At 39.1% G+C, this 26,896-nt stretch overlaps 1 protein-coding gene across 23 annotated transcripts in view; it reads left to right on the top strand.

Moving 5' to 3' along the window:
- ZNF227 (zinc finger protein 227) overlaps positions 1-18,916 on the top strand; it is a 38,505-nt gene extending 19,589 nt beyond the window's left edge. For 13 of the 23 annotated variants that reach the window (XM_074386216.1, XM_074386217.1, XM_074386215.1 and 10 more), the window contains 2 exons: positions 443-565; positions 5,920-18,916. In XM_074386216.1, coding sequence (XP_074242317.1) covers positions 443-565; positions 5,920-8,045 — 2,249 coding nt within the window. In that variant the 3' untranslated portion in view covers positions 8,046-18,916. Of the gene's footprint in view, positions 1-442; positions 566-1,487; positions 1,605-5,919 lie in introns of those variants that run through there. The other 10 variants (XM_039466303.2, XM_074386227.1, XM_074386220.1 and 7 more) reach the window with 8 other exon arrangements.
- Positions 18,917-26,896: the final 7,980 nt, after the last annotated feature.

Genomic DNA, 26,896 nt, shown 5'->3' with positions numbered 1-26,896 from the left:
ATCTAAAAACATCTTCAAATAAATCACTCTAGAGGCTGGATGTGGCGATTTATGCTTGTAATCGCAGCACTCTGGGAGGCCAAGGTGGGTGGATCACTTGAGGTCAGGAGTTCGAGACCAGCCTGGCTAACACGGTGAAACCCCATCTCTACTAAAAATGCAGAAATTAGCTGGGCGTGGTGGCAGGTACCTGTAATCCCAATTACTAGGGAGGGAGGAGAATCTCTTGAACCCTGGAGGTGAGGCAGAGGTTGCAGTGAGCTGAGATTGTGCCATTGCACTTTAGCCTGGGCAACAGAGCGAGACTGTCTCAAAAACTAACTAAATAAATAAAATAAGTAATAACATATCACTCTAGAGGTTGTGAGGCTTATAGGTTCTGACAAAAATGTATTTTAGTTGTGTGTTCATCTTAAATACATATAAATCTACATTTTCATAGGGCATCTTCCCTTCCAACCAGATATGGTATCCCAACTGGAAGCAGAAGAAAAGCTTTGGATAATGGAAGCAGAAACCCAAAGAAGTAGGTATTCTGGCGAGAACCCTGTGGCTGTTCTTTCAGGTACTGATTAGTCTGCGTCTTACCATGTCCATGACCTCCCTGGTCTGAGTGCTGTCTTCTTTCACCTGGATTATAACAGCAGCTTCCATGCTGGTCTCCGTACCTCCTCCCTTGTGCTCCTATAGACTAATTTCTAAATGGTAGCCAGAGTGGTTCTTTTTTAAAATATCTTTCTATTTTTTGAGATAGGGTCTCACCCTTTCTCCCAAGCTGGAGTGTAGCGGTGTGATTGTAGCTTACTGCCGCCTCATCCTCCTGATTTCAAGTGATCCTCCTGCCTCAGCCTTCCAAGTAGCTAGGACTACAGGTGTATATCATGACAACTGGCTAATTTTTTATTTTTTGTAGAGAAGAGGTCTTGCTATGTTGCCCAAGCTGGTCTGAAACTCCTAGGCTCAAGCAGTCTTCCCACCTCAGCCTCCCAAAGCACTGGGATTACAGATGTGAGCTGCTGCACCTGGCCCAGAATGGTTCTTTAAAGAACACATTAGATGACGTCATTCCTCTGCCCAGAAGCCTTCACAGCCTTCCCAGTTTATTCAGAGGCCTTGTACTGAACTGCAAGACCCTAACTGGTCTGATCTTACCAGGTTTCTCTTTGATCTCCCATTCCTTTCCCTTTGCTTAGATCATCCCAGCCATGTTGGCTGCCCTTGGAGTATTTGTTAAACATGCTGAGTTCCTTCTGTTCCATGGCCCCTGACTAGCTCTTCTCCTTGTTTTGGTGGAGTCTCCCCAGCACCTTACTTACTACTGCACTCAAGTCATTGCTTAAATGTTAAATCATTAGAGAGGCCTCCTGTGTTTAAATTTACCATTTTAATTTGAAATACCATCTTCCTTCCATTTTCCATCCCCTTACCCTTCCTTTCTCTCCTTCTCTGCTTTCTCTTTAATTTGCATATTTTTCAGGTCTACTGACTTAAAAATTAAAAGTAAGCCGGGCATAGTGGTGCACACCTGTAATCCTGGCTACATGGGAGACTGAAGTGGGAGGATCACTTGAGCGGAAGAGTTCCAGACCAACCTGGACAACATAGTGAGACTCCATCTCTATTAAAACATTTAAAAAAATTAGCTAGGTATATTAACATGTACTTGTAGTCCCAGCTACTTGGGAGGCTGAGGCAGGAGGATCAAGTGAGCCCAGGAATTTGAGACCAACCTGAACAACAGTGAGAACTTGACTCTCACACACACAAAATTAAAAATTAGGTATTCCTAAAATGCAATTAAAAAAAAATTAGGTATTCCGAGATTATGTAAATTTATATGCTCTCCCCACCCCAAAAACAAAACAGGAAGCTCACCTATTAACATGATAGACTAGGCCCTCAATTCTGTGAGTAGTTAGTTGATGAATATAATTCATCTTTTTTGGTTTATCTCCCTTTTTGGGTCTACATTTAATCATATCCGTAAATTCCTTTGATGTGTTTAGAAATGTTAGATACTTGCTTCAGTTTACCTCAGGAATTATCCTAGGTATTGTCACTTTTCATTTTTGCATAATAGACAAAGTCCTTCTTTTAGCAAATCTTGTAGCATTTTCTGCCACCCTATCTCAAAGGTTTTTCTTTAATGCCTTCAACATTTCAGGATTTTGCAACCATGCTCCACGTACAAGTAATATTCTAAAACTTTCTTCGTAAATCAGAGGAACACATATTAAAGAGCTCCTCCCCGAGATGGAGTCTCACTGTGTTGCCCAGGCTGGAAGTCTCACTGTGTCGCCAAGGCTGGGGTGGATGATCTTGGTTCACTGCAACCTTTGCCTCCTGGGTTCAAGCAATTTTCCTGCTTCAGCCTCCTGAGTAGCTGGGATTACAGGCACCTGCTACCATGCCTGGCTAATTTTTGTATTTTTAGTAGAGATGGGGTTTCACCATGTTGGCCAGGCTGGTCTCAAACTCCTGATCTTGTGATTCACCCGTCTTGGTCTCCCAGAGTGGTGGGATTACTGGCATGAGCCACCGTGCCAAGCCAAACAGTTTGTTTTTGTAAGAGTTCTTAACAAAAAGCTTACAGAGAATGGAGACAAGTAGACCTTACATTCCTATTACTCGGAATTAGCTCATTGGTTGAGAGCACACTAGTGTGATTAATTAATTACTTGGGAATTGTCTTCCAGTGAATCTCTAACATAACTCTTAATTTCTAAGACATTTTTGGATATGTAAAGATTCAAACCTGACCTTAGAAAACAAAAGCTATTCAGTTGTTGGAATATATAACTATACTATCAAAAATTATCAATGCCAATATGGCAGGTAGTGCAGCTCATCATTTTCCTTGTATCAGTTTCAAGTTGGCTTTACTCATTGGTGAAAACTGCCTCATCCATTCAGGTAACTTCCCACTTTCCCATGTTCCCTTCCCTCCAATACCAAAACAGTTATATAACCTACATAGAGTAGTTCTTTAGAGGTTTCAATTGGACATTTTCAGAAGTCCAAAGGCACTGACATACCTGTGGAGTTGAGGTGAGTCCTAATTAGGAAAAGAAAATTCCAGAATTTTGAATTCGGTTTTCCAGTGTAATTTGCATCCACATATATTAATCTTAGCTGCTAGCACAGGCAATATGAGAAGCACTTTTTGGTTGCAGTGACTTAGGACAGCAAACACCTGAATTTAGGCCAGACTTTCAGATTACGGGCGTAGTCTTCCACAAGACTGCTGTCTATATTAGCTCTAAATTTAGGGATTCCCAGATAATTTTGGTCACTTCTGACCAAGTAGCTACAAATTTGGGATAATTTCTTAGAATGAACATCAGAACTCAGGAAGGTACTAGACTTAGACTTTTATTGTAGCAAAAAAGATACACATTGGAATGAGCAAAAGGAAGAGATGCATGGGGCGAAATCTGGGAGAGTTCCCTCTTGCTTCCCTTTTTATAAGGACTTGTGATTACTTTGGGCTCACTGGTTAATCCAAGATAATCTTTTTATCTTGAGAGCTTTTATTTAATCATATCTGTAAATTCCTTTTTTTTTAGACAGTCTTCCTCTGTCATCTAGGCTGAAGTGCAGTGGCGCAATCTTGGCTCATTGCAACCTCCACCTCCTGGGTTCAAGTGATTCTCATATCTCAGCTTCCCTAGTAGCTAGGATTACAGGTGCCCACCATCATGCCAGGCTAATTTTTAATATTTTTTGTTAGTGGAGACGGGGTTTCACCATGTTGGCCAGACTGGTCTCAAACTCCTGATGTCAAGTGATCCTTGGCCTCCCAAAGTGCTGGGATTATAGGCGTGAGCCACTGGGCCCGGCCTGTAAATTCCTTTTTGCCATATACATTAACATACTCACAGGTTTGCGAGTTCAGGATGTAGACATCTCTTCGGGGTGGGGGGTTATTACTCAGCCTGCCATATCCAGAAATGTGTAGATATATCTGTTGATACATTTTTTTTCAGTTTGTATTATTAGAATATAACATTCCATTTAAGCAAATTATTTGATGAAGGACTTGGTAAACCACCCCCTAAACATTTTAAGCTAGGGTCTTTCATACATTTCTAACCACCACCCTCAAATTAAGTATAATTTTACATCTTGACTGAGCATAAATATGCTCATATTTATGTGTATGTTTACAAACTAAAACAAGTATTTCCTACAGTGGTGCACTTATTGCTTGTAATATTCTAAGCATGTTCTCTTATTCTGTTTTTTTGGTTTTTTTTTTTGTCACAAGTTACATGCTGGGTTTCATGATGCACTAATGCATCACAACAATTTGAAAACCCTTGTTACAGTGGGGATAAAGCAATGAAGAAAACAAAATTCGTGTTTTTTTCATGACCATTACATTCTAGTGGGTCTAAGAGACAAAGGGGAAAAAAACAAGGGAAGTATATAGTAAATCAAATAATAAGTACTGTGGGGAAGAGTCAAGCAGAGTAAGGGAACTGGGAAGAGTCAAAGGTGTGTGGTGGGCTGGGCATGGTGGCTCATGCCTGTAATCCCAGCACTTTGGGAGGCTGAGGTGGGTGGATCACTTGAGGTCAGGAGTTCGAGACCAGCCTGGCCAACATGGCAAAACCCCATCTCTGCTAAAAATACAAAAATTAGCTGGGTGTAGTGGCATGAGCCAGTAATCCCCACTACTCGGGAAGCTGAGGAGGAAAATCTCTTGAACCTGGGAGGCAGAGGTTGCAGTGAGCTGAGATTGCACCACTGTACTCCAGCCTGGGTAACAAGAGTGAGACTCCATTTCAGAAAAAAAAAAAAAAAAAAAAAAAGGTATATGGTGGTACCATGGATTTACTTTTGTGTTATGGAAGGCATCAGAGAGAAAGTAACATTTGAACAGAGACCTGAAGGGAGTGAGAGAACAAGCAAGGCTCCCTGCTTCCTGGGAGGAAGCTTTCCAAGCTGAAAATACCTCTCCCTCTCTTAGTCTTCCGTGTTGACTTTGAGAGTTTGCACTATGCTCTACTTCTTACCTCTCCGAACTTCTCTCCTAGTTATACAAGATTAGCTTTCTCTTTTCCACTTCTTGTCCAGAGACTTGGATTTCTACCAGGCTTTAGAATAATCATCTTATTAGTTCAACTGCTTTCCCAAATTTCCTGTTGGAAAATAATTTCCATCAGGATCTAAAATACTATATTATGCTCATAGTCTGAACTTTCCTAACATAACTAGTTATTAGAATTACACTTGTGATAAGCCTACTGAGCCAGAGTTAAGTTGTTAATTGATGTTACGTAGGTTGCAATGTCGATTGTCTTTTTGTTGCCCTGCAGCCACCTGATTTCAGTGTTTAGCTCTCATATTAAACTGTGAGACTTAACTATTCTAAATGGATCATATTTATACATAGTGAATCGGAACCTGTTGACTCCACTCTGCTTATACCTGTATGAAAAACATGACAAAAGAATACATGATACTGGCTGGGCGCGGTGGCTCACGCCTATAATCCCAGCACTTTGGGAGGCCGAGGCGGGTGGATCACGAGGTCAAGAGATCGAGACCATCCTGGTCAACATGGTGAAACCCCGTCTCTACTAAAAATACAAAAATTAGCTGGGCATGGTGGCACATGCCTGTAATCCCAGCTACCCGGGAGGCTGAGGCAGGAGAATTGCTTAAACTCAGGAGGCGGAGGTTGTGGTGAACCGAGATCGCGCCATTGCACTCCAGCCTGGGTAACAAGAGCGAAACTCAGTCTCAAAAAAAAAAGAAAAAAAAAAAAAGAATACATGATACTGTAAGGACAAGGTCACCTTTCCCCTGGTTTATTAAGGCTTTCTCCTATGGCCTATGTGTGAAATTCTATTTCTGAAGAAAGTGTTTACTTGCCCTCATATCTAAATATTACTTTTTTTTTTTTTTAAATAGGCAGCAAGCATCAAAATAAGATGGAGACTCTTCAAAAATTTGCATTAAAATACCTTTCAAATCAAGAGCTGTCCTGCTGGCAAATCTGGAAACAAGTTGCAAATGAATTAACCAGGTGTCTACAGGGGAAGAGTTCCCACTTAGTACAAGGTGACTCTATTCAGGTTTCTGAAAATGAGAACAATATAATGAACTCTACAGGAGATAGCTCTGTTTATATTGAAAATCAGGAGTTTCTGTTTTGGAGAACCCAGCATTCTTGTAGGAATACATATCTGAGTGAGTCACAGATTCAGAGTAGAAGTAAGCAAACTGATGTGAAAAATAACCTGCATATACATGAAGACTTAATGAAGAAATCATCATGTCATGAGCATATTAAAACTGACACAGAACCAAAACCCTGCAAAGGTAATGAATGTGGCAAAATCATTAGTGATGGCTCCAATCAGAAATTATCCTTAGGAGAGAAACCCCATCCATGTGGTGAGTGTGGAATGGGCTTCATTTATAGCCCAGGGCTTCCCCTTCATCAGAATGTTCACACAGGAGAAAAATACCTCAGTCAAAGCTCACATCTGCAAACTCATGAGAGAATTCACCCGGGAGAGAAACTCAATAGATATTATGGATCTGGTAATTGCTTCAATAAGAACTCTTTCCATTTTTATCAATCTAATACAGGAGAGAAGTCCTATAGATGTGACAGCTGTGGCAAAGGATTCAGTAGCAGCACGGGTCTTATCATTCATTACAGAACTCATACTGGAGAGAAACCGTATAAATGCGAGGAATGTGGTAAATGCTTTAGTCAAAGTTCAAATTTTCAGTGCCATCAGAGAGTCCATACTGAAGAAAAACCATACAAATGTGAAGAGTGTGGTAAGGGCTTCGGCTGGAGTGTTAATCTCCGTGTTCACCAGAGGGTCCACAGGGGTGAGAAACCCTATAAATGTGAGGAGTGTGGTAAGGGCTTCACTCAGGCTGCACATTTTCATATCCATCAGAGAGTCCACACTGGGGAGAAACCGTACAAATGTGATGTGTGTGGTAAGGGCTTCAGCCACAATTCACCATTAATATGCCATCGGAGAGTCCACACTGGAGAGAAGCCATACAAATGTGAGGCGTGTGGGAAAGGCTTTACACGTAATACAGATCTGCATATTCATTTCAGAGTTCACACGGGAGAGAAACCCTATAAATGTAAGGAGTGTGGTAAGGGCTTCAGTCAGGCTTCGAATCTTCAAGTCCATCAGAATGTCCACACTGGGGAGAAACGATTCAAATGTGAAACGTGTGGGAAGGGCTTCAGTCAGTCCTCAAAGCTTCAAACCCATCAGAGAGTCCACACTGGAGAGAAACCATACAGATGTGATGTGTGTGGTAAGGACTTCAGTTACAGTTCAAATCTTAAACTACATCAAGTAATTCACACAGGAGAAAAACCATATAAATGTGAGGAATGTGGAAAGGGCTTTAGTTGGAGATCAAATCTTCATGCGCATCAAAGAGTTCACTCAGGAGAGAAACCCTATAAATGTGAGCAATGTGATAAAAGCTTCAGTCAGGCCATAGATTTTCGGGTACATCAGAGAGTCCATACTGGAGAGAAGCCATACAAATGTGGTGTCTGTGGTAAGGGCTTCAGTCAGTCCTCTGGTCTTCAATCCCATCAGAGAGTCCACACAGGGGAAAAGCCATACAAATGTGATGTGTGTGGAAAGGGCTTTAGATACAGTTCACAGTTTATATACCATCAGAGAGGCCATACTGGAGAAAAACCTTACAAATGTGGAGAGTGTGGAAAAGGTTTTGGTAGGAGCTTGAATCTTCGCCATCATCAGAGGGTCCACACGGGAGAGAAACCCCATGTATGTGAGGAGTGTGGTAAGGCTTTCAGTCTCCCCTCAAATCTTCGAGTCCATCTGGGTGTTCACACCAGGGAAAAACTCTTCAAATGTAAAGAGTGTGGTAAAGGCTTCAGTCAGAGTGCACGTCTTCAAGCTCATCAGAGAGTCCACACTGGAGAAAAACCATACAAATGTGACATATGTGATAAGGACTTCCGTCACCGTTCACGTCTTACATATCATCAGAAAGTCCATATTGACAAAAAGCTTTAGAAATGAGAAGTGTGTTACCAACTTCTGTCTGAATGCACATCTTCAAGTTTTTGGAGAGTCCGTGCTAGTGGTAAACCCCGTAAAAGTATTGAGAATGGAAGAGGGTCTTCCTAACAAATCCATCAAGATGACATAGAACCATGAACAGGAATAGAATTCGTATTTAGGGGAGAAATAGAGCTGCGGCTCTCTTGGTAAGATCTAGTTATAAATGATGATCTTTCAATGTGAATATATGCCTGAAGATAATGTGTGGAAGGATATTTGCCATACGCTAACTGGTTTTTTGGCCAGGAAGAGTTTCGGATTATTATTCCTGTAATTGCCATTTTATATTTACAGTGATCATTATTTTCACTAAAAGCTGTAAAGCTTTGAAAAATGAATAAAATTACTAAAAATTTTCTGTAGCTAAGGACTCACAGATTGTTTTATATGGTATGTAGGTTTAAAATTAAGGAATATATCCCCAGAGATGAATCTTCCGTCTTCAGAAGTAAATTTCTGTCTGCCATGGAGGTATGTTAAAGGATGGTCAGTGCATCATTGTTTTAACAGCAAACAGAAATAGATTGCTGAAGTATTTTGTAGTTTACCAATCCAGTGGCACACTATGCAAATATCAAATGGGAAAAGGTAAATTTTTAGCTGTGGATATTGGAAGATGTTCAGAATATATTAACTTGAAAAAGAAAATAGATATTTTTATGTGATCCTACTTTGTTAAAACGTGTTAGACGAATAGGTCTTTACTATAGTTCTCTCTAAATAATGGGATTTTATCTTATGTATATTTTAATATTTCTTTAAACTTATTTTGAAATAAAAACTTTCAGAAAAATTATAGAAGTTATATAAAATCTCCCATATACTCTTTACCTAGCTTAACCGTTGTTAACACCTTGAATTATTCTCTCAATATGTATTTATACATAGTTTTGCCATATGAATATGTTACAGACATCTTTCTCAAACTAAATACTTATTGTGCATTCCTAAGAACAAGGATGTCTACTTAGCTACAATATAACATTCCAGTTATTTATTTATTTATTTAGAGACAGGGCCTCATTCTGTTGCCTAGGCTGACTGCAGAGGGGTGATTATAGCTCACTGCAGCCTCTAACTCCTGGGGGCAGGCGATTCTTCTGCCTCAGCCTCCCAAGTAGCTGGGCCTGCAGGCACAGAGCACCATGCCCACCTAATTTTTAAAACTTTTATAGAGATGGGCTCTTGCTATGTTGTGCAAGCTACTGTCGAATTCCTGGGCTTAAGTGATCCTCCCACCTCAGCCTTCCAAAATGCTAGGATTACAGGTGTGAGCCACTGCATCCAGAAGGAAAATTTATTATTGATACATAACAGTATGTTACCTACAGACTTTATTTAAATCTTAGTTATCCCAATAATATGTTGATTTTTTTTTCTGCTCAAGTCCAAAGATTACACGTTGCATTTAGACTCCTTTAATCAAAATTGCTACCTCTTTCATTGTTTTTAATGACCTTGATATTTTTGAGATTATTTTGTAGAATGTCTCTTAATTTGGATTTGCCTGAGGTTCCCTTATAATTGGATTTAACTACACATTTTTCCATGAGGACTCGGTAAGTGATGTGCGGCACATAATATTTGTACCTATAAAGGTAACAACTTGGAACACTTTATTGGGGAGGGTGGTGTTGGGTTTTTCCATTGTGAAATTACTATTTTTTCTTTGTGATTCATAATAACAAAGGCAATTTGTGGGGAGATACTTCCTGACTCTGTAAATAGCTTGTTTTCCAGTCAATTTTCCTCCACTAGTTTAAGCATTCTCTAAGTCTGACCTGAATCAGTGATCACTCTGATGATGCAAAAGGGTCATATATTTAACCTTCATCATTCCTTCAACACTTGTTAGATTGTTGTTCTACTCTAAGGAAGTTTCTCTTCTGTCCCATTTGCCCATTATGTATTTTTAAATAAATTTAAGCACATCTTTACTCTGACACAATACAATGTTCTAGGCTCATCTTATACTCGTCCTGCCCCATCCATGGAATTTGCCATTTCTTTGGGAACTCGGATTCCTCTGATTGAGGGATGGTAGTTAGACATCAAGATGTGGGTAATAGCTGTAATAGATGTGCTTTTTTGTTGTTGTTTTTAAACACTGGGGGATGAAGGAGTGAAAAGAAGTACATAGATAGGAAGAGAAGTAGAAAGGTAGAATTAATGAGTTCCTACTTTTATTTCCAGTTCTTAATATCATAGTGTTTTTCTTTCTAGCCTTACCCACATTCTGTGTTGCATCTTTATTCTCCAATAATCAGAAATTTGTCTCCCAGTATCATTCATATATTTACTGGGGAAGGTGGATGTGCACCATCTAGAACTTGGGGGTTCTGTCTTTCTAGGAAGGAGTGAATGGGAGTATTGGATGACTGATGCCAGAGATTGTTTTTGAATGGCATAGTATCCCAAACATTATAATTTTTCCCATTCTCAGGGTATTGACCCTTTAAACCAAATAAAATGTTCCAGTAGGACCATGAAGAGAAGTATCTGATAGAAATATCCAGAGATAGATATATTCAGATGATGACCTTCCAGTCAGTGTTTCTTGCAGATACTTGTAATACAGTTAATATGAAGGAATGGTTTCTTGTGAAGTATTGTGGAGCTCTCCTAGCCTGTGCCACTGAGGCCATTGATTAGCATTGCTTTACTTTATTTACCTCTCATTCTCTTCTCAACATTCTCAGAGGTAGTTTGACAAAGTTCTCAAACCATATCCCTCTACTGCTTCTTGAGAAGACCAAGAGGACAAACTTGTGTTAGAGACCAAATCAGGATACTGGTAACAAAGCAGCAGAGTATAATAGAAAGCAGACTCTCAGCCAGGCACAGGGGCTCACATCTATAGTCTAAACTACTCAGGAGGCTGAGGGGGAGGATTACTGGAACCCAGAAGTTTGAAGCTGTAACTGCACCACTGCATTCCAGCCTGGGTGACAGTGAGGCTCCATCTTGAAAAAGCCAGGTGGGTACAGTTGCTCACACCTGTAATCCCAGCACTTTGGGAGGCCATTGTGGGTGGATCACCTGAGGTTAGGAGTTCGAGACCAGTCTGGCCAACATGGTGAAACCCCATCTCTACTAAAAATACCTAAAGTTAGCCAGGTGTGGTGGTGGGTGCCTGTAATCCCAGCTACTTGGGCCCAGGAGGTGGAGGTTGTGGTGAACTGAAATTGCACCACTGCAGTCTTATCTAGTCCAGCCTGGGCAACAAGAATGAAATTCCATCTCAAAAAACAAAACAAAAAAGCCAACTGTAGAATTACTTTCTTGTTCAGTATAGCCATTTGCTGAGGTTTTAAATTTTAAAAAAGTTGTAAGAAAAACAATATGCTACAGAGAACATCTGTGGCCCATAAGACCTAAAACATTACTGTTTGGCCCTTTTTAGGAAGTTTGCCATTTCCTGGTCTAAGCAAATTTTAGTTTCTCAGAAACCTTGCTTCTGAGATGCATACTTACTACAGATAAAATTATCTCAATTCAGCACTTCTCAAATCTTTTAGATTAAAAAACAAATGTTTGAATTGACATAAGATGACACAAGAACATTTTTTTATAGAAAATTAGGACCATATATGAAGCAATGCGGTATATGTTCAATGTGTAGTTAATCTGCAATTCTGTGAATGTTAATCTCTCTCTCTTTTTTTTTTGATGTAAGCAAACTTGGGTTTTATAGGCTTAAGTAACTTCCTAAAGTCAGTCAGTAGTAAATGCCACAACTACAGTTTGAACTTAGGTTTATCTTGCTGACTTTAAAGCTACTCTTAAATGCTATCTTTGTGAATTGCATTGCAATGTCAGAACCCCTAAGTTGACATTCTGTGGAGCATGCATCCCATTTCACGTGAATGAAGTACAAATGTAAGAATGGAAAATCCTTCAAAAAGTACCAAATTTGCCTGGAAAGTCTTTTGCTACATTTCTATTCAGGCTTTTCTTGTAATAAGTCAGTAATCTAAGGCAAACTTGTCTGACCTGCAGCCCAGGACAGCTTCGAAGTGGCCCAACACAAATTCATAAAATTTTAAAAACATTATGGGACTTCTTGCAGAAATTTAAAGCTCATCAGCTATTTTATGTGTGGCCCAGGGAAGCCAAAAGATTGGACACCCCGATCTAAGAGGTATGTTTTGTATTTCCTATTTCCTTGATTACATTTCTGACCTCGATATTACTAATTTTTAAATATTTCTTCTTGTTTGATGATTGAAAAGCCAATTCTGAAAAATTAAATGTTGAAAAAGAACAGCCATGTTGGAAGCTTTAACCTAGCAGTTGTAACCTAACTAATGCACCTCTTCCAACTGTGATTTTGCAGTCCACTTGAGGAAGGAATCCCTTTTAGGTCTTACCTGAAACTGCTTACTTGGTAGTTCCCCCACAAAAATCATGTTTCTTTAAAAATATGCAGCTTTTTCTAGGCATGGTGGCTCATGCCTGTAATTCTAGCACTTTTGGAGGGTGAGGTGGGAGAATGGCTTGGGCCCCGGAGTTCAAAACCAGCCTGGGCAACATGGTGAGACCCCATCTCTGCAAAAAAATTTTTTTAAAAATTAGCTGGGCATGGTGTTGTTGACCTGTATTCCCAGCTACAGGCTGAGTGGCTGAAGTGGGAGGATTGCTAGAGCCCAGGAGGCTGAGGCTACAGTGAGTTGTAATGTTGCACTGCACTCTATCCTGGGGCCCTGACTCAGAAATAATTTTTTTAAAATGCAGGTTTCAGGATAGCCATTCATGTGAAAACTCTTAAGTTGGTGAGCCTTCAGCAATTTATACCCGTATTTCTCTTCTCTTTGTCCCCTCCCCCTTTTAAGTTTTGAGGTATAATTAACATAAGCTATACATATTTAAAGTGTTTGATTTTAAAAGTTTTAATATGTATCTTTGAAACTATCACCACAATCAAGACAGCAAACGTATCCATTATTCTTCAAAGTCACCTCATATCTCCCTTTTAATCTCCATCCTGCTCCTTCCCAGTCCCCAGGCAACCACTGATCTGCTGTCACTGTACAGTGGCTTGCATTTTCTTCAGTTCTAACAAATGAAAACCATACAGTATATACTTTTTTTCTTGCAGAAGAGATTCATCCTTGTTGCCTGTATAAAATTAATTATTCATTACTGAGCATTATTGCAATTGTGTAGACATACCACAATTAAAATCCATCTACTAATGGGGATTTGAGTTGTTTTCAAGCTTTTGGCTATTGTAAATGTTATGCTATGAACACTTGTTTGTATACAAGTATTTGGAGATACAGATGTATAGTCTAGAAATATATATGTATTCCATATATAACTTTTATCTTGGATAAGTAGCTAGGAATTGAATAACTGGATCATATGGTAAGTATATATATAACTTTTATTGTATTTTTAATTCAGTGTTTTTATTTATCACAGTTATACAAATTTGGAGGGATATATGTAGTATTTCAATATACACGTATAACGTGTAATGAACAAATTGGTGCAGCTGGGATGTCCATCACCGCAAACATTGTGTTTAACTTTTTAAGGAACTTCCACTCTTTTCCAAAGTGGTTGTGCTGTTTTACATCTTAACCAGTAGTTTATACATTTTCTTCATATTTTCATCCAAATGTGTAATGGAGGGTCTCTTAATTCTAGCCATTCTGGTGTAGTAATATCTCATTTTGTTTTTAATTTGCATTTTTCTAAACATGCTTTTGATGTGCTTATTTTCCATTATAATATCTTTGGTAAAGTCTAAATACTTTGCCCATTTTTTTTTTAATTGGGTTACTTATTTTGAGTTTTGTGGGTTCTTTGTATCTTATTGATATGAGTCCTTTATTGGGGTTCTTTGTATCTTATATGAGTCATTTATCGGGTATGTGATTTGCAAAGATTTTTTCACTGAGTCTGCTTAAACAGAAGTTCAAAAGTTTTATTAAGTCTAGTTTATCATAATTTGATGTTTCATGCTTTTGATGTCATATCTAAGAAACCTTTGCCTAATCCAAGGTCTCAAAGACTTTCTCCTGTGTTTTAATATAATTTATAAGTTGTTTTACATATAGATGATCCATTTTTAATTAATACTTGTATGGGATACAAAATGTGTTTATTCATCTTAAAACTATGATGTCCAGTTATGCCAACACCACTTGTTTAAAAAGATGATCTTTTCTCCATTGAATTGACTTTCGGTGTCAAAAGTTAATTGACTATATATGAGTGGGCTTATTTCTGAACTCTTTATTCTAGCTTGTTGATCGTTATGTCTTTTCACCATACATAGCCAGTTGTTCTTGATTACTAACAAAGCTTAACAGTAAGTCTCTAAATCAGGTAGCATGAGTCTTCTAGCTTTGCTTTTTCAAAATTGCTTTAGCTATTCTAGTTCTTTTGCTTTTTGATGTAAGTTGAATCACCTTGTTGATTCTTTTAAAGAATATTTGCAGGGCTTTTGATGGGAAGTGTGTTGGAAGATTTGACTTCTTGAGTCTTCCAATGAATATGGCATTATCTCTTCACTTATTTAGGTCTTTTATTTTTCAGTGATTTCTGTTTTTCAGTACACAGATATTGCCTATGTTTTGTTAGACTTGTACTTAAAAATTTCCTGAAAATTTTGTTTTATTGTAAGTTTCTATTCATATAGTATATAGAAATGCAACTTATTTATATTAACATTGTATATTAACATTGCATCCCAGGACCTTTTGAAACTGACTTACAAGTTCTGGTAGCTTTTTCATAAATTCCTTATACATAATCATGTTGTATGCAAATGAAGACAGTTATTTCTTCTTTTCCGATGTGGTTTTTGTTTCTTTGCTTGTTTTTCTAAGAGCTTTTTGTGCATCTACTAAGGTGACTGAATCCTTTTCCTTCTTTAATCTATTAATATAATGAATTACATCCATTTGAAAATGTTTGAACAACATTGCATTCCTGAGATAAACCTACTTAATCATGATGTAGTATTCTTTTCATATATTCTACTTGCTGGTATTTGTTGAGAGATTTTGTGTCTGTGTTTATGAGGCATATTATATCTGTTGTCTTCATGTAATGTATTTTTCTAATTTTGGTAACAAGATAACACTAGCCTTATAAAATGAGTTGGGAAGTGTTTCTCTCCTCTTTATTTTCTTCTTTTTCCATAAAATATTTGTGTAGAATTGGTAGTTTTTTTCCCTTTAAATGTTTGGTACATATAAGAGGCCTAGGCCTGGTGATGGTGTTCTGGAGGTGTTTTAGCTTGAATTCAGTGTCATCAATAGAGGAATATTCAGGATGTCTATTTCTTCTTGAATGAGTTTTGGTAGTTTTTCTCCTTTGAAGAAGTTGTCTGTTTCATCTAAGTTGTCATGTATGGCATAAAGTTGTTCATAATATTCCCTTGTTATTTTAATGTCATTAGGATTTTTTTTTTTCTTTTCTATCTACCAGGCTGGAGTGGAGTGGCAAGATCTTGTACTCACTGTAACCTCTGTCTCCCAGGTTCAAGTGATTCTCCTGCCTCAGCCTCCTAGATAGGTGAGATTACTGGCACCTGCCATAACACCCAGCTAATTTTTGTATTTTTGGTAGAGATGGGGTTTTTCCATGTTGGCCAGGCTGTTCTTGAACTCCTGACTTCAAGTGATACACCTGCCTCAGCATCCCAAAGTGCTGGGTTTACAGGCATCAATCAACGTGCCTGGACTGTCATTAGGATTTGTAATTATAACCTTTCAGTCCTACAATTGGGAATTTCTGCTCTGTCTTGTTTTCTTGTTCAAATTTTACTGATTTTTGTTTTCACTAGTGTTCTCCGTTTAGTTTCATTGATTTTTGCTTTCATTTTTATTGCTTTCTTCCTTCTTGCTTAGGGGTTTTTCTTTCTCTTCTTTTTTCAGAGACAGGGGCTCACTCTGTCACCCAGGCTGGTCTCAAACTCCTGGGCTCAAGCAATTCTCCTGCCTTGGCCTCCTTCAAAGGCTGGGATTACAGGTGTGAGCCACTGCACTCAGCTTTTCTTTTAAAGTTTATTAGGCTTAAAAAAAGCTTAGATAATTGATGTAAGCTCCTTGTCTTCCAATATAAGCATTTAATGCTCTAGATTTTTCCCTAAGTGCTGCCTTAGTGGCATTCTCTAAGTTCTGATAAGTAACTTTATTTGATTTAAATTATTTTCCCTTTTCCCTTGTAACTCATGGTTTTTTTTTTTGACCCATGGGTTACTTAGTTTCCATGGGTACTGGGGATTTTCCTGAGATTGTTTTGTTATTGATTCTCATTTAATTTTGTTGTGATGTGAGAATATACCTAGTGTGGTTTATTTTTATTTTCAATTCTTTTAAATTGATGTGGGGAATTACATGGCCTAGAGTATGATCCACCTTGGTATATGTTTTATGAGCCCTTGAAAAGAACATGTTTTCTTTCTTTTGTGTTGGGGTAAAGTATTTTATAAATGTCAGTTAAGTGGTGTTAATAGTGTGGTTGAGGTTTTCTGTATCAGTATCCTTACTCCCCCCCCACCCCCCAATGTGGCAAGATTTCATCATGACTTACCGGTTTTCTTCCCATTTGTTTTACTGGTTAATGACAGTGAAGTCTCCAACTGTAACTGTGGGCTGTTTAGTCTTTATTAGTTTTGGCTTAGCATATTTTGAAGCTCTGTTGTTTTCTGTATACATATTTAATTTTATGTCTTTTTGGTGACACTATTATTTAATGTTCCTCTTATTTCTGGTAATAATCCTTGTTTTGATGTCTACTTCCTTTGCCTTTAATATTACCACTACAGCCTCTTACTAGTGTTTGCTTAATAGTACAGCCACTCCAGCTTTATTTTGATTATTGTTGCCTTATTCTCCAATCTGACAATTTGTTATAATTGGTATGTTTGTCATTTATATATCATTTAGTTACTGATATGGTCAGAGATAAATCTAATTTTGGTTATCTTCTTTGTTCCTTTTTCTCTTGTTACACATTTTTGCTAATTTTAAAAAATGATTTCATATTGTGTCCACACTTAGCTTATTTATACAGGTTGAATATCCCTTACCCAAAATGTTTAGGATTAGAAGTGTTCAGATTGTTTCAGATTTTGCAGTATTTATATTGTAGTTATCAGTTGAGTATTCCCAATCTGAACATCTGAAATCCAAAACACTCCCATGGACATTTCCTTTGAGTTAACATGTCAGCACTCAAAAATATTCAGATTTTGCAGCATTTGAATATTCAGATTGGTGTATTCAACCTGTACCTCTTTTCATAATTGTTTGTGTTTACCATAGAATTTACAGTATATATCTGTAGTTAATGACAGCCTGTCTTTAATAATATATATTATTTTACTTATTTCAATAGGTTTTTGGGGAACAGGTGGTGTTTAGTTATATCAGTAAGTTTTTTAGTGGTGATTCCTGAGATTTTGAATATTTACTACTTGTACAACTGTACACTTCCAATTTTTTCTTTCAAACTTGTCCAATCGTTGTCAAGCATTTGTCTTTTGCATATGCTATAAAGCCAAGTACATTGCTGTTATTTTTTTCTTTAGGGAGTCAAGTGTCTTTCAGCGCAATTAAAACTTAAGTTCTTAACTGCTTCTGGAAATCATTTCTTTGCATGTTTACCAAATTGTATATATAGCATCTGTTCTGTTTGAAGAACTTCCTTTAACGTTTCTTTTACTGCTGGTTGGCTGGTCCTGAATCTTCTCAGTTTTTGTCTTAAAAATTTTTCATTATGTCTTCATTTTTGAGGGATATTTGCTGGTTATAGAATTATGTGTTGACTTTTTTTTTTCTTTCTATACTCTTTGTATTCTGGTTTGCATAGTTTCCAATGAGAAGTGTCATATAATTCTCATACATCTTTCTTTGCATTGTATCTCCCCATCCAAAATTTTGGCTGCAAAATTTTCTCTTTATATTGAATTTACTTCAGTTTGAATATGATGTGTCTAGGTGTGATTGTTTTTATTTTAAAAATACAGATAATACCATGGAAATACCACAGACTCATTCACCTAGAAACTCTTGTTTCTCTTTAATATTTTTTTTTGAGACAGAGTCTCACTCTGTTGCCCAGGCTGGAGTGCAGTGGCATGATCTTGGCTCACTGCAACCTCTGCCTCTCAGGTTCAAGCAATTCTCTGCTTTAGCCTCCTGAGTAGCTGGGATTACAGATGCACACCACCATGGCTAATTTTTGTATTTTTAGTAGAGACAGGGTCACCATCTTGGCCAGGCTGGTCTTGAAACCCTGACCTCATGATCCACCTGCCTTGGCCCCCCAAAGTGCTGAAATTACAGGTGTGAGCCACGGCATCCAATCGAAACTTACCTTACTACACTCATAAACCAGAGGATGGAAGGGTGTATAATGCATTAGAAAAAGCTCATTTGTAGGCTGAGCACAGTGGCTCACACCTGTAATCCCAGGTCTTTGGGAGGCTGAAGCAGGTGGATTACCTGAGGCCAGGAATCTGAGACCAGCCTACCTAACGTGGTGAAACCCTGTTTCTACTAAAAATACAAAACATTAGCTGGGTGTGGTGACACATGCCTGTAATCCCAGCTACTCTGGAGGCTGAGGCAGGAGACTTGCTTGAATCCAGGAGACGGAGGTTGCAGTGAGACAAGATTGTGCCACTGCACTCTAGCTTGGGCAGTAAGAGCCAAACTCCATCTCAAAAAAAAAAAAAAAAAAAAAGAAAAACCTCATTTGTATATCTTTTGTCTTTGATTATGTTTTGTTCAGTACTAATGTTCAAAACTTTGTACTTTAAGTTGCAATTAAAGATTCAATTGAGAAAAATCATACTTTCACATAGGACAGTATGAATTACTGTTAGGTTTTAACTTAAATATATACTTCTTGAATTTTCCATGTGCACGAAGACCCATTGAAGGTATACACAAAAATACTAACACTGGCCGGGCATGATGACTCATCCTTGTAATTCCAGTACTGTGGGAGGACAAGGCAGACAGATCACTTGAGGTCAGGAGTTCAAGACCAGCCTGGGAAAGATGGTGAAACCTTGTCTCTCATGGCTGAATAGGAACAGCTCTGGTCTGCAGTTCCCAGTGACAGTACACCAGAAGATGAGTGATCGCTGCATTTCCAACTGAGGTACCAGGTTCATCTCACTGGGACTGGTTAGACAGTGGGAAAAGCCCAAGGTTGGGTAAGCTGAAGCAGGGTGGGGCACAGCCTCACCCAGGAGGCACAAGGGGCTGGAGAACTCTCTCCCCTAGCCAAGGGAAGCCATTAGGAATTTTTCCAGACACTCCAGCACTCTGGCTGAGATACTGTGCTTCCCACTGTACACAACCCACAGACCAGGAGATTCCTCTGATGCTTACACCACCAGCACCCTAGGTTTCCAAGCCAAAACTGGGTTCCTGTTTTTGTCGAGTGGCTCTTGGAATGCCAGCGAGACAGAACCCCTGAAAAAGGGGGCTGAAGCCAGGGGGACAAATGAGCTGCCTTGGCAGGTCCCACCCCAACAAAGACTGGCAAGCTAAGATCCACTGGCTCAAAATTCTCGCAGCCAGCATAGCAATCTGAGTTTGACCTGGGACCTTCGAGTTTGGTGGGGGGAGGGTAATCCACCATTGCTAAGACTCTGTTAGGTGATTTCAAAATTGCCTGTGTAAACAAAGCTGCTGGGAAGTTTACAAAGCAGGTTGGCAGAGCCCAGCAAGGCAGCTCAGCAAGACCTCTGTAGGCAGACTCTTGAGTCGATTCCCTTCTTGTTGGGCAGGGTATCTCAGAAAAAAAAGCCAGCCCATCAGTGACTTAAAAAGCCCCCACCTTCCTCAGACAGTGCACCTGGGAAAAGGGGCAGTTGTAGGTTCCACTTCAGCAGACTTAAACATCCCTGCCTGAAAGCCCTGAGGGGAGCAACGGACCCCCCCAACACAGTGCTTGAGCTCCATTAAGGGACAGGCTGCCTCTTCAAGTGGTTCCCTGACCCCCTGTGTATCCTATCTGGGAGACACATCATACAGGAGAGCTCTGGCTCACATCTGGCAGGTATCCTTTTGTCACAAAGCTACCAGAGGAAGGAACAGGAAGCAATCTTTGCTGTTCTGCAGCTCCCATGGGTGATTTCCAGGCAAGCAGGGTCTGGAGTGTACCTCTAGCAAACTACAGCAGACCTGCAGCAGAGGGACCTGACTGTTTGAAGGAAAACTAACAGAAAGAAATGGCTTCAACATCAACAGAAAGGACGTCCACTCAGAAACTCCACCCAAAAATCACCAACTTCAAAGACCAAAGGTAGATAAATCCACGAAGATGGGAAGGAACCAGCAACAAAAGGCTGAAATCACCAAAAGGCAGAATATGCCTTTTCTCCTCCAAGGGATCACAAGGGAACAAAATTGGATAGAGAATGAGTGTGATAACTTGACAGATGCTGGCTTCAGAAGATGGGTAATAACAAATTCCTGAGCTAAAGGAGCATGTTCTAACCCAATGCAAGGAAACTAAGAACCTTGAAAACAGGTTTGACGAAATGCTAACCAGCATGGAGAAGAACATAAATGACACGATGGAGCTGCAAAACACAGCACAAGAACTTCATGAAGCATACACATTTCAATAGCCAAATCAAGCAGAAGTAAAGGATATCAGAGATTGAAGAGCAACTCAATGAAATAAAGCAAGATGGCAAGATTAGAGAAAAAGTGAAAAGAAGTGAACAAAGCCTCCCAGAAATATTGGATTATGTGAAAAGACCAAAGCTACGTTTGATCGGTATCCCTGAAAGTGACAGGGAGAATGAAACCAAGTTGGAAAACACTCTTCAGGGCCGGGTGTGGTGGCTCAAGCCTGTAATCCCAGCACTTCGGGAGGCCGAGGCAGGTGGATCACGAGGACAAGAGATCGAGACCATCCCGGTCAACATAGTGAAACCCCATCTCTACTAAAAATACAAAAAATTAGCTGGGCATGGTGGCACGTGCCTGTAATCCCAGCTCCTCAGGAGGCTGAGGCAGGAGAATTGCCTGAACCCAGGAGGCGGAGGTTGCAGTGAGCCGAGATCGCGCCATTGCACTCCAGCCTGGGTAACAAGAGCGAAACTCTGTCTCAAAAAAAAAAAAAAAAAAAACATTCTTCAGGATATTATCCAGGAAAACTTCCCTATCCTAGCAAGGCAGGCCAATATTCAAGTCCAGGAAATACAGAGAACACCACAAAGATACTCCTCAGGAAGAGCAACCCCAAGGCATGTAATTAACAGATTCACCACAGTTGAAATGAAGGAGAAAATGCTAAGGGCAGCCAGAGAGAAAGGTTGGGTTACCCAAAAAGGGAAGCCCATCAGACTCAGAGGAGATCTCTTGGCAGAAACCCTACAAGCTAGAAGAGAGTGGGGGCCAATATTCAACATCCAAAAGAAAAGAATTTTCAACTCATTTTCATATTCAGCCAAACTAATATGTGAAGGAGAAATAAAATCCTTTGAAGGACAAGCATCTGCTGAGATTTCGTCACCACCAGGCCTACCCTGTAAGAGCTTCTGAAGGAAGCACTAAACATGGAAAGGAACAACCAGTACCAGCCACTACAAAACATACCAAACTGTAAAGACCAATGACACTATGAAGAAACTGCATCAACTAACAGGCAAAACAACCAGCTAGCATCAAAATGGCAGAATCAAATTCACACAGAACAATATTAACCTTAAATGTAAATGGGCTAAATGCCCCATTTGAAAGACAGAGTGGCAAATTGGATAAAAAGTTAAGACCCATTGGTGTGCTGTATTCAGGTAACCCATCTCATGTGCAAAGACAAATATAGGCTCAAAACAAACATAGCCTCCATAGGGATGGAGGAAGATTTACCAAGCAATTGGAGAGCAAAAAAAAAAAAAAAAAAACAGGGGTTACAATTCTAGTCTCTGATAAAACAGACTTTAAACCAACAAAGATCAAAAGAAACAAAGAAGGGCATTACATAATGGTAAAGGGATTAATGCAATAAGAAGAGCTAACTATCCTAAATATATATGCACCCAATACAGGAGCACCCAGATACATAAAGCAAGCTCTTAATGACCTACGAAGAGACTTAGACTCCCACACAATAACATTGGGAAACTTTTTTTTTTTTTTTTGAGACGGAGTTTCACTCTTGTTACCCAGGCTGGAGTGCAATGGCGTGATCTCGGCTCACCGCAACCTCCGCCTCCTGGGTTCAGGCAATTCTCCTGCCTCAGCCTCCTGAGAAGCTGGGAGTACAGGCATGCGCCACCATGCCCAGCTAGTTTTTGTATTTTTAGTAGAGACGGGGTTTCACCATGTTGACCAGGATAGTCTCGATCTCTTGACCTTGTGATCCACCCGTCTCGGCCTCCCAAAGTGCCGGGATTATAGGCGTGAGCCACCGCGCCTGGCAATAGTGGGAAACTTTAACACCCCACTATCAATACTAAACACAGCAAGGATACAGAGAATTCACAAGGATATCCAGGACTTGAACTCAGATCTGGACCAAGTGGACTTAATGGACATCTACAGAACTCTCCACCCCCACAAACCACAGGACATACATTCTTAGCATGACATCACACTTACTCTAAAATTGACCACATAATTGGAGGTAAAACACTCCTCAGCAAATGCAAAAGAATGGAAATCATAACAAACAGCCTCTCACACCACAGTGCAATCAAATTAGAAATCGAGATTTAACAAACTCATTCAAAACCGCACAACTACATGGAAATTAAACAACCTGATCCCAAATGACTACTGGATAAATAATGAAATGAAGGCAGAAATAAAGATGTTCCTTGAAACCAATGAGAATGAAGACAAAGTACCAGAATCTTTGGGACACACTGGAAGCAGTGTCTAGTGGGAAATTTATAGCACTAAAAACCCACCAGAGAAGTGAGGAAAGACATAAAATCGACATCCTAACATCACAATTAAAATAACTAGAGGAGCAAGATCAAACAAATTCAAAAGCTAGCAGAAGGCAAGAAGTAACTAAGGTCAAAGCAGAAGTGAAGGACAGAAAGATACAAAAAAACCCTTACAAAGAAAATCAGTAAATCCAGGAGCTAGTTTTTTGAAAAGATCAACTAAATAGACCACTAGCCAGACTAATAAGAGAAGATTCAAATAGATGCAATAAAAAATGATAAAGGGGATATCACCACCAATCCCACAGAAATACAAACTACCATCAGAGATTACTACCAACACCTCTATGCAAATAAACCAGTAAATCTAGAAGAAATGGATAAATTCCTGGACACTCACACCCTCCCAAGACTAAACCAGGAAGAAGTTGAATTCCTGAATAGACCAATAACGAGGTCTGAAATTGAGGCAGAAATTAATAGCTTACTAACCAAAAGAAGTCCAGAACCAGATGGGTTCACAGCCAAATTCTACCAGAGGTACAAAGAGGAACTGGTACCATTCCTTCTGAAACTATTCCAAACAACAGAAAAAAAGGGACTCCTTCCTAACTCATTTTATGAGACCAACATCATCCTGATACCAAAACCTGGCAAGAGATGCAACTAAAAAAAATGTCAGGCCAATATCCATGATGAACAATGATGCAAAAATCAATAAAATACCAGCAAACTGAATCCAACAGCATATCAAATAGCTTTTGCATCACAATCAAGTTGGCTACATCCCAGGGATGCAAAGCTGGTTCAACATACACAAATCTATAAATGTGATCCATCACATAAACAGAACCAAAGACAAAAACCACGTTTATCTCAGTAGATGCAGAGAAGGCCTCCAACAAAATTCAACAGCTCTTTATGCTAAAAACTCTCAAACTAGGTATTGATAGATCATTTCTCAAAATAGTAAGAGCAATTTGTGACAAACCCACAGCTAATGTCATATGGAATGGGCAAAAACTGAGAGCATTCCCTTTGAAAACTGGCACAAGACAAGGATGCCCTTTCTCACTATTCCTATCCAACATGGTATTGGAAGTTCTGGCTAGGGCCATCACGCAAGAGAAGGAAATAAAGGGTATTTGAATAGGAAGAGAGGATGTCAAATTGTCCCTGTTTGCAGATGACATGATTATATATTTAGAAAACCCCACCATCTCAGCCTAAAATCTCCTTAAGCTGATAGGCAACTTCAGCAAAGTTTCTGGATACAAAATCAATGTGCAAAAATTGCAAGCATTCCTATACACCAGGAATAGAGAGCCAAATCATGAGTAAACTCCCATTCACAATTGCTACAGAGAGAATAAAATACCTAGGAATACAGCTAACAAGGGATGTGAAGGACCTCTTCAAGGAGAACTACAAACCACTGCTCAAAGAAATAAGAGGACAGAAACAGATGGAAAAATATTCCATGCTCAGTTTAGAAGAATCAATATTGTGAAAATGGCGATACTGCCCAAAGTAATTTATAGATTCAATGCCATCCCCATCAAGCTACCAATGACTTTCTTCACAGATTTGAAAAAAACCACCTTAAAATTCGTATGGAACCAAAAACGAGCCTGCACAGCCAAGACGGTCCTTAGGGGGGGGAAAAAAGCTGGAGGCATCACGCTAGCTGACTTCAAACTGTATTATGAGCCTACTGTAATTAAAACAGCATTGTACTGGTACCAAAACAGAGATACAGACCAGTGGAACAGAACAGAGGCCTCAGAAGGAATGCCACACCACTACAACCATCTGATCTTTGACAAACCTGACAAAAACAAGCAATGGGGAAAGGATTCCCTATTTAATAAATGGTATTGGGAAAAGTGGCTAGCCAGATATAGAAAGCTGAAACTGAATCCCTTCCTTACACCTTATACAAAAATTAGTTAAAGATTTAAACATAAGGCCTAACACTATAAAAACTCTAGAAGAAACCTAGGCAATATCATTTGGGACATAGGAATGGGCAAGGACTTTATGACTAAAACACCAAAAGCAATGGCAACAAAAGCCAAAATAGACAAGTGGGATCTAATTAAACTTAAAAGCTTCTGCACAGCAAAAGAAACTTAATAGAGTGAACTGGCAACCAACAGAAAGGGAAAAAATATTTGCAATTTGCCCATCTGACCAAGGGCTAATATCCAGAATTTATGGAGAACTTAAATTTACAAGAAAAAACCCCATCAAAAAGTGGGCAAAAGATATGAACAGACATTTTTGAAAAGAAGACATGTATGTAGCCGACAAACGTGGAAAAAAGCTCATCATCACTGGTCATTAGAGAAATGCAAATCAAAACCACATTGAGGTGCCACCTCACCAGTTAGAAAGGTGATTATTAAAAAATCAGGGGACAACAGATTCTGGAGAGGGTGTGGAGAAAGAAGAATACTTTTACACTGTTGGTGGGAGTGTAAATTAATTAAACCATTGTGGAAGACAGTGTGGCAGTTCCTCAAGGATCTAGAAATAGATGTACCATTTGACCCAACAATCCCATTACTGGGTATATACGCAAAGGATTATAAATCATTCTAATCTAAAGACACATACATATGTATGTTTATTGTGGCACTGTTCACAATAGCAAAGAGTTGGAACCAATCCAGATGTCCATCAATGATAGACTGGATATAGACAATGTGGCACATATACACCATAAAATACTAAGCAGCCATAAAAAGGATGATTTCATGTCCTTTGCAGGGACATTGATGAAACTGGAAACCATCATTCTCAGCAAATTGACACAAGAACAGAAAACCAAACACCGCATGTTCTCACTCATAAGTGGGTGTTGAACAATGACAACACTTGGATACAGGGAGGGGAACATCACACACCAGGGCCTGGGGGGCTAGGGGAGAAATAACGGTGGGTGGATTGGGGAGGGATAGCATTAGGAGAAATACCTAATGTAGATGACGGGGTGATGGATGCAGCAAAACACCACCATGGCATGTGTATACCTATGTAACCTGCACGATCTGCACATGTACCCCAAAACTTAAAAGCGCGTGTATGTCTGTGTGTGTATATATATACATACACATATATATATACACATACATATATATACACATATATATATACACATACATATATATATATATATATATATATATATATATATATATATATATAAAACTTCTCTACTAAAAAGGCCAGAATTAGCCAGGTGTGGTGATGCCCGTATGTAATCCAAGCTACTCAGGAGGCTGAGGCAGGAGAATCACTTGAACCCAAGAGGCAGAGGTTGCAGTGAGCCAAGATTGTGCCACCGCATGCCAGCCTGGGCGACAGAAAATGAGACTCCATCTCAAATAAACTAAAACAGTAACAGAGATTACATGTGGTACATGGGCTTTTGGTATAGACAAACCACCTTGCGTCAGAATTGGATGAGTTCTCAACATAATGTTTATATTATTTTAATTTTGTACTATGTAAATGTATTACCTATTACAGACAAAAATTTAAAGCAAATTTCCCCAAATGCATTAATGCGCCATATTTTTTCATTTGCCTAGTTTAATTATTTGATTAGAGTCTCAATATTCCCTCATTTATAAAACATACAGTTACACATCCATATATTCATATTTACACAATTTTAGAAAGTATTACATTTCCCTACAGCCTCACTCCATGAGAACAGTATTTTAACTGGCGGTTGTGTTTTGACCCATTACTGGAAAAGCAAAAAACATAAGTTTAACAACGCAGTCTTAAAACCTAACAAAGAGCTAGTCCACAGACTCCATGTATGTGATTTGCTGCTGCTCACGATGGTATTTTCATCCCTGAGGGATTGCAATGCTTTTTTCTTGTCATTAGTTTTTCTCTTTCCTCA

This window comes from Saimiri boliviensis, chromosome 14, assembly GCF_048565385.1.
Source record: "Saimiri boliviensis isolate mSaiBol1 chromosome 14, mSaiBol1.pri, whole genome shotgun sequence".
NCBI lineage: Eukaryota > Metazoa > Chordata > Mammalia > Primates > Cebidae > Saimiri > Saimiri boliviensis.
Note: the sequence above shows the minus strand (reverse complement) of the source record. Positions and strands in the feature narration are given on the sequence as shown.